Consider the following 9152-nt stretch of genomic DNA (forward strand, 5'->3'; position numbering starts at 1 on the left):
GATGTAGCTGAAGAAAAGTCAAGAGCTCCTTCTCTGCTCACAATCAGTCAGAGAAGACTAAGTTGCTGTGTTTCAAGTTCCAGAGAGAACTTATTGTCTCCGCTTCCTCTCTGGGTTTGCCCACAGCAGATTACCATGTTGTGGACCTCTTTCTCCAGCTTTCCCTCTCTTTGATGTCATCCCCTTACCTACATTGCTCATGGAGCTTTCTTCCTTCTCCCACACTGAGGAGTTGGGTAGTCAGAAGTTCCCACATGCCAAGCCTGTTCAACTCAGAAAGGGTGTTTTTGTCATTCTCTGTATATCTTCTTATATGTTTACTAGTTCACTTTAGGTTCTGAGCTTTAATACTTTGTAAAGTCTGTCATATTCGCAGCTCAATTAGATTTATTTATACATTTTGGCTCTCATTTCATTTAGCAACAAAAACATTTATTGAGCACCTATTTTGAGCCAGTTGCCATAAAATCCAGAGATGATTGTGACACAGTTCCTACCTTCACAGTCTAGGAAGACAGACCAGTGAACAAGTAACAAGTATTCACCCTACAATGTGAAAACAGACGTATAAACAAAGGGCTGTAGTAGCTCAAAGGAGGGAAGGACTAACTGTATCTGCACGGTGACCACCATCCCAGTTTGCTTGGCACTGAGGGACATAGGACCTTCAGTAGTAAAACCCAGGACAGTCCCCAGAAAACTGAGGTGGTTATTCACCGTATCCATCTGGGAGCGATGGAGAAGACTTTAAAAAGGAGGTGCCATTTGAAATAGAAATTATAAGGCAAGTAGAAGTTTACTAGGCAGTTAAGGGAGCAGCATTTCAGGCAGATATAAAAGAGCATTTCTTACTATGGGAATGATGAACTAATTGGCATGAATAGTATGTGAGCTTTGGCCAATGTGTGTACGTATGTGGAGTTGGGGAAAGCAGGGCTCTAGGGTGAGAAGAGAACAGATGAGGACTAGAAAGGGAGGCGGGACCAAATCATGGAGGACCTTCTATGCCATGCAAAGGAATCTTTACTACGTATGCCATGCAAAGGAATCTTTACTACGTCCTGTGTTTTCAAACAACTATAGTGATCCCTTGGTTCAAATTAAACCTTGCTTGGAAGCATGCATAAATAAAGAAAAAAGAAGTATTTCTCTGATTGAAACACATATGGGTGGGTGCAGGGTCTTAGAATCCCTACATCCATCTCCCTCTCCCACCTCTTTTCCCACTTAGCTGCTCTTGAGGGGAATTTTGGAGAGTCCAGTTTGAAAACCACATCTGTGGACCATAGGGAGCCAGCAGAAATTGTTAAAGCAGAAAAATGGATGCCATGATGAGATTAAAGATGAGATAGATTGTTAAGGAAGATGGACTGAAGAATAAAAAGGCTTGAGTAAGAAAAAACCTATTGGGAGGTTATCGTAACAGTCTGAGGGAAGCCCAACCTTTAGCAGAGACAGTGGGAACAGAGGAAAGTGCATGGGTATGAATGACATTTCTAAAGGTTGCATGAACAGAAGCTACTAGACTGATTAGAGTGAAGGTTCGGGGAGGGGAAGGTTTCCAGCTGAGGAAGGAGGAGAAGTCAGGTATGAATCTGGGTTTCTTACTCAAGGAGCAACCAACTGTAAAGGAAATCTCTAGTCTAATTTCTTTTTTTATTGAGGTATAGTTGATGTACGATATTATATAAGTTTCAGTTGTACAACATAGTGATTCACAGTTTTTAACGTTTATACTCCATTTATAGTTATTATAAAGGGTTGGCTATAGTCCCTGTGCTGTACAATATAGCCTTGTTGCTTTTTTATTTTATACATAGTAGTTTGTACCTCTTAACTCCCTACCCCTATCTTGCCCCTTCCCCCTTCCCTCTCCCTACTGGTAGCCACTAGTATGTTCTCTGTGTCTGTGAGTCTGTTTCTGTTTTGTTATATACATTCATTTGTTTTATTTTTGAGATTCCACATGTAAGTGATATCGTATGGTATCTGTCTTTTTCTGATTTGCTGGGTATTATGCTAAGTGAAATAAGTCTAGTCTAATTTCTCAGCCAGCCCATTTTCTTTGAGTTTTCACTAACTAACTCAGATAAAACCAGAATGTGATCAACTCGTGCCTAGACTGATTTTCCTTGATCTTTCTTCAGCTAAGACTTGACTTTGCTAGGAAAACGCTTTTTGCTGTGATTGTTGTGTTGCCTACAACTGTTTTTGTCTCTCATTAGCAGGGCAGTGGGTAGCAATTTTCTTTTTTGCAAAGATAGGACCCAGCTTACACACAAGTTCATTTTTAAGTTAATTATTTGGAACTCAGAGTGCATTTTCCCATAGAAACGGCATTATGCATAGTGAGTACGTTCCCAGGCCAGTCCACAAAGGCCAGTTTAGCCATAATATAACTGAAAGTGTGGATCTTTGCAATAGAAATTAGTTGGAAATAATACTGTTGCAATTAAAACGAACACAATAGTTGGAAAAGAAATTGTCTGGGTTTTTGTTTCCCTTAAGGGGTAGTACTTGATGAAAAGCAGGTTTAATCCTAGGAGGACAAAGAGAAAGAGATGAAGATTTTTGTGTAAATTGGATGGCACAGCTTTTTAGATTTTATTTTTTAAAGAATTTTGGAGGGTTTTTAAAAATAATAAAAGCAGTCGTGTTCATTGTAGAAAATTTGGAAAATTGAAAAATATGTTTTAAAAAATTAAGTCGCTAATAATCCTACCACCCAGAGAGAACCACTGTTAACATGTTGGGGTGTTTCCTGTCAACCTTTTTCTTAGTACATGGATTGAAGAGAGGTGAGAAGGACTTGAGTAGAGACGTATATGTGCTTGTGGGGAGCAAGGTTATATGGAGTAGAATGTATTGAGCTAAGAATGGTGAAAAGAAAAAGAGAGAAAATGAAACAGTATGGCATGCACACAGACTTAGGGAGAGTGGAAAGGGAAAAAAGAGATGTGTTTGTTTAGGACTGGGTTTGGCTACAGGGCAGAAAAAAGCCAGCAAAGGACGCAGAGTTTGGCGGAATTGTGGCCAGCTGAAATAAGAGAGTTTTAGGAGGAGTTAGCAAATGTAATTTGCAGTAACCAATTTTCTTTTAATGCAGGAACAAAGATGGTTTGTGAGGACAGGTGCCTCAAGCATCAATCATTAAGCCCATTGCTTAATTGGGTGGAGTAAACCAGTTCTCAAAGTGTGGTCCTGAAACCAGCAGCTTCAGTATCACCTGGGAACTTGTTAGAATGCGAATTCTCAGGCCCCTCTGCAGATTTACTGAATCAGAAACCCTGGGGGGTGACCCAGGAAATCTGTGTTTTAACAAGCCCTCTAGGTGATTCTGGTGCCTGCTGTATAAGTTGACAGCCACTGGATTAAACGGTCCTTTCTAACCCTTTCTAAAGTACATCTCTGGAGGTTTCTGGAAAGGAGGAGAGATGTACTCACCAGCTGATGAAAACTAGCCTGGGAAAGGAGTTTGATAGAAATATTTTTGTTAATAATATTAGGAGACACGGTGGAAAAGGGGGCTGATAATTTGCTGCGAAGTTCAAGCAAGTTCAAGAGGGAGCATGTGTTCATGATAGTTAGGAGTCTGGTCGCATAGGCAGGCATAACCCTGGTGGTAATACCTGCAGGAAAACTCCTATTTAGCCCTCAAGACCCTGTTCAAATGCCAAGCTCCTCTGTGAAGCTTTCTCTGAGCGCTGGTGTAAATTGTTTCATCCTTACATTGACTTAGCACTTCCTGTGTTTCTCTATTAGCTCTTGTCTCACTGTATGGTAGCTATCTATAAGTTTCACTAAATTGTGTCATCTTTGAAAGTAGGGCATTCTGCTATTCATCTTTGGATCTCCAGTGTTTAATATGGTACCTGATACATACTCAGTGCTCTAGAATAGTTTGCTTAGAGGAGGCATGAGGAATGGCCAGCTTTTTATGGCTGCGGAGCCTTTGAAATATGGGTTTACTTTCGTGAATTAACCATGGTTCTGGGTCCAACTCTCGGCCTGGAAGGCCAGGGCCCTTGATTTTGTCAGCACACCATGAGTTGATATCTCTCAGTGGTGGCCTTCCACAGCAAAGATCTCAGAGATATATTAGCAACTTATTATTTTACAGTAGGATACAAGATTATTAATGTCAACTTTTCTTATATTTTCTCTTATTATAGGTAGACTTTCATGGGGAACCTAATTAAAATCTATAGGGATACATCTGCCACAGGATAAAAGTACTTGAGTCCTTGAGCCCCAGGCGTTACTTCTCATCCAGTCACTGCCATCTTCTGATTCTCTGTACTTCTCTGATTGCATAACGTAGTCTGTTCACCCCTGGTCCGCTCACAAATATTCTCCAATCAAGATAAACAGTCAGTAAATTACAATCACCTTGGCAACTGTGCCTTCCAGAGGTTATACTTAGGTCGACATGATTGGATGTGTGTGTGTTTCCTCAACTCTTTAGTCACAGATTCCTTGGTTTCATTTCCTAGGTGGTTAATCACACATTCATTACATATGGATTTTTACTGGCTTAACTCTCATAGGACAGCCTTATAACCTTATTTCCAAGCTTTTGGGGGTGGGGCACCTCACGATCACCTCAGTTACTGCCAAGAGTAACCATTTCTAAATGTTACAGAAACTTTGCAGTATATGTCAGTGTCATTCTCTAAAATGGAATTTTTAAGACCCAGGATATAAACCAGAAGAAACTGGATTTGTGTCTTGTATGCCAACTCGTGATCCTAATATGTATATGCTGAATAGATTTTTCTAATGCTTTTTTTTCTCTAGGCATTATATCTGATAGCCACTAATGGAACCCCAGAGCTCCAGAATCCTGAGAGACTGTCTGCTGTATTCCGTGACTTTTTAAATCGCTGTCTTGAGATGGATGTGGATAGGCGAGGATCTGCCAAGGAGCTTTTACAGGTGACAATGAAACAGGACAGTTACAAAGAGAGAGTCATTATATTGAGCTTTTCCATGTCAATGTGTGACAGTAAGAGAGCGCTGTCAAAAGAGGTCTAGTTTGAGTTAGGCTCTAACCATTTGATCTGAGACCACAGGCACATAAGTATAGGCATGCATCTGATACGTGATTGATTGGCATGTTGCCTTTCTTCTGAGAACTTGGGAGTTCAATCTGTAACTCTCTTTTATTCTTCCTGGAGTCTTATTTTGCAAGGGAAATAACAATGTGAACCTCTGGTGTTGCTGTTTTGTTCTAAACTTTACTTGTGCCCCTGGATGTTGTACGCAGGTGCTCTTGGCCGGAGGTAATTGTCTACATAACTATGCAATTATTTCCATGGCATCTGCTACTCTAATGCTTTACTGGTCAAAGCCCCTTTGCTTGTGATGCCAAATGGCAGGCACCTGCTTGCCTGGGTGAGTACCATCCAGTGGTGAGTGCCTCTGTAACCATTTGTCCTTTTCATGGCTCTCAGGGATTAGTATATATGATGGTAATTAGTACCTACTTTATACCAAATTCTTTACAAACGTTATCTCACTTAATTCTTACAACTCTCTAGGATAGGTGTTATTATCCCCGTTGCAGATGTAGAAATTAAAACTCACACAGCTATTGAGTGGCAGAACGTGGATTTGAGCCCTGGATTGTCTGACTTTCTTCCACACAAACCAATTTAGAGGGAAAGAAAATGCATTTATATTGGTAAAGCAATGCATGCCCAGGATTACACATATAGCTTCACTGCTGGGGACTGACTGTTCCTTGGGGAACAAGATAAAGATCTGTAATAGCCAAGAAAAGTGATTGCTCGTTCTCCCTGACTTTGAACACATAATCCAGTTAAACAAAAGGCATAACACTTGGTCATGCAGAGTGTTATTAACCATAGATTCAGTCTGTTTCAGGCCAAACAACAAAAAGTTCCTGTTGCTTCTGAACTCCCTCCAGAGACAGCCACACCCATGCGAAAATATCCCATCCCAACCCAAATCATATCTGGGATAAACCAATTTGGAGGAATTGGGGAGGCTACACCTTGTCTTCTCTGCTACCTGTGAGCATTTCACAGGCTGTCATGGGGCCCGAAAATGTCAGATCTGAAATAGCCCTTTATTAATCCTCCCATTAATACAGCCTCAAATTATAGATGAAAACCTGGAACTTTTGAGTGCTTCATTTCCACATCTTTTCACCCCTCCCACCACCCCACATACACATCCTGGTACACACTCCTATCATGTCTTCTTCCAAGGATGAGTGAAGATACAGGTTCTCTGAAGGTAGCTATACAGTTATGTAGGTAATTGAATCGATTATCTAGTTAATTCCTTCCCCAACAATACTTTTATCTGAACCAGTCAGATTTCTGATGCAAAATGATATTTTGAGAAAATTGAAGACTTTGTTTGTTGCATCTTCTCCTTTTACACATATAGGCTATAATCTGTATATCACCTTAAGTCCATATAACTCCATTCTCTGACTCTAGCCCATTTTAGAGGTTAGAAAGGAGAGAGATACATGGCATTCACACCACTGGAAGGCTTGAGAAAAGACAGAAATAAGTGGATTTTTATGGAGCAACTTCTGTTTGCAAGGCTTAAGTGCAGTGGGTGATACAAATCTGTTAAAGGCATGATTCCTACTCTTCAGAAGTTCACAGTCTCCTTAGGAACATGAAAAAAAATGCAAGATTGTTTAGAGACTCAGTCAACCCAAGGCCGTTCAAACAGTAAATGTCACGGTTGATTAGAGACGTACATCTATGGGCTATGGCATTCAGAAAATGTCTGCGAAAAGGGAAGAGTTCGGCTGGGCCTTGAAAGACAGATCAGTTTTAGATAGTTTGAGGGGAAAGGGGGAAGGAATTTCAGATGGAAGGATTATCGCATGACCAAAGGCATGTAGGCAAGGTTCAAGGGAACAGAAACTAGACGGTGTAGCTGAAGTAAAGAGTTCCAGTAAGGAAAGCCGCAGGAGACAGGATGTAGAGAGCCTTGAACACCAGGCTAAAGGGTAGGGGCTGTAGGCAGTGGGGAAACACTGAAGATATCTGAGGGACACACCTGATGAAAGCTTTGTTCAAGAAGATGAATCTGGTGGTATGCAATAAGAATTAGCAATAGAAAAAAAATGGAGGCTGGAAGATGGGGGGGTTATTGTTATAATTTAGGATTAAGTTGATTAGGCCTAGGGAAAGCAAGAGATAATTGTAAAAGGCATTGAAAAGGAAGCACTTGGTAACTGATTGCATGTAGAACATAAGGGAGAGGAACACAGAAGTGACCTCAGAATATCAAACCAGTGGTAGAGTTCAGCAAAAGCAGAAGTGATAGAAGATAATACTACAGTGGCTAATGCTGATTGGCTTCAATGTAGCTTACAATGAACTGTCACTTACCTCATTTAACCATTGCGATAAGCAAAGGAGAGGATTGAACCTAGGTGCTCTGACTCCAAAGCCCCTGTAGCTTACATCACACAAGAGTACCCTATTTGGTAGATTTGAACATACATTTTTAAATGTTGAGTTCAAGGTGGCAGAAGGACATTCAAAAGGAAATATCCAGCAGGTAATTGGAGAAATAGGAGCAGAATTCAGGAAAGACATCAGGTGACACAGTGGACATTTGGGAGTCATCTCCATAAAGCTTGATGAGAGATTGGAACCATGAAAAGGAATGAGCTCTCCAAGGAATTAAATTAGAAAAAGAAGATGATGAGAGTCAAGTTCTGGGAGGTGGGAAGAGGAAGTGAAACCAGGGAGGAAGATAGAGAGGGAGGGAGTAGTCAGTGAGCATGTATGTGGAAGAGAATCGAGACAGTAGAATGTCACAGGCCCCCAAAGAGAACAACATCTCAAAGAAGAAAGGGATATTCACTTGTTTGAAGCACTGCAGAGGGGCCAAAAAAGAAATGGTGGAGACACACTATTGGGTTTAGCAGTTAGGAGGCCATTGATTTCAGGGTCAAGGTCTTGAGTGGTCAACAGAATACACTTTTCTAAGCATGAGGGCTGCTCCAGATAAATTCATCGATTTAAGAAAATCAGAAAGTTAGACTTGCAAACACAGCGAGATTTTACAAGACCCCTACTCTGAATTTCTAGCTCTGCCAGTCAGCTTCCAGAAGATTTCATGACACCGAAGACCAAAAACATCTGAAGGACAAAAGCTGGCACTATTTTTTAAATGATGTTTAATTGGATCCACAAAATACATTTTAATGAAAATAAGTCTCCTTGAAAGTGTAAAGTAATATACTTGTTGGAGGAAAGAATTCTAGTAATTCCTCTTTTTTTTTTTCCTTTTGCAGCATCCATTTTTAAAATTAGCCAAGCCTCTCTCCAGCCTGACTCCTCTGATTATCGCTGCAAAGGAAGCGATTAAGAACAGCAGCCGCTAGGACTGCAAGCCTTACCCCACACCATCTCCCTCATGAGTAAGACTGAAATAAAACTCCACTGCAGGAAAGACGGAAGAAAAGACAGTCGAATGGGGTGGGGATTCTTTAACTTTCAAATGAATAGAAACTTCTTATAAGCCTTTTTCCTACTCCCTCAGATTATGTAATTTATTTGTAAGTCTGAATCGCAGCCCAAACAGGGCAGCAATGTCGAAGTGGCCATAAAGTGGTCACTTCTACCGTGAAGCGAAAGAGCCAGTAGTGAATCCCCTCATTTTGTGCATTCACTTTGAAGAAAAAAGATTTCTCAAAGATGCACACTCCCTCTTCATAGTGTTGTGTTTGTTTTTAAGTTAGAGAGTAGTCCCTCTTGCATTCGAACCTCCTTCAAAACTCCTTACCCAATGTGATGTTTTTCACTTGCATTGTCATTAGATGTCCAGAAAAAAAAAAAGATGTCAAAACGTTTTTTTTTTTAAAAAAAGAAAGTAAAAAACAAAAACAAAACAAAAAAAAACACAAAAACAAAACAAAACAAAAAAAAAAACCCCAGAGCAAGTACTGTGTGAACATGTGGAAGTCCATGCCCTAATAGAGTTGAAATTTTTTATTCTTCTTCTATAGTGGTGGCTCGGTTTGTGTACCTGTTTTTCTGCATTTGTATTGGAAAAGGTTTCTTTTACGACATTTTCCAAAAGCAGAGAGGAATATGTGTGTTCAGGAAGGGCTTTTAAAAACTCTATGTCTAAATAAAGTTCAAATGGTG

At 40.4% G+C, this 9152-nt stretch overlaps 1 protein-coding gene across 11 annotated transcripts in view; it reads left to right on the forward strand.

The window, feature by feature from the left end:
- Positions 1–8834, forward strand: part of PAK3 (p21 (RAC1) activated kinase 3) — a 111641-nt gene extending 102807 nt beyond the window's left edge. For all 11 annotated transcript variants that reach the window (XM_059911963.1, XM_059911966.1, XM_059911969.1 and 8 more), the window contains 2 exons: positions 4798–4935; positions 8297–8834. In XM_059911963.1, coding sequence (XP_059767946.1) covers positions 4798–4935; positions 8297–8386 — 228 coding nt within the window. In that variant the 3' untranslated portion in view covers positions 8387–8834. The remainder of the gene's footprint in view (positions 1–4797; positions 4936–8296) is intronic.
- Positions 8835–9152: the final 318 nt, after the last annotated feature.

Source organism: Balaenoptera ricei, chromosome X (genome assembly GCF_028023285.1).
Source record: "Balaenoptera ricei isolate mBalRic1 chromosome X, mBalRic1.hap2, whole genome shotgun sequence".
Classification (NCBI taxonomy): domain Eukaryota; kingdom Metazoa; phylum Chordata; class Mammalia; order Artiodactyla; family Balaenopteridae; genus Balaenoptera; species Balaenoptera ricei.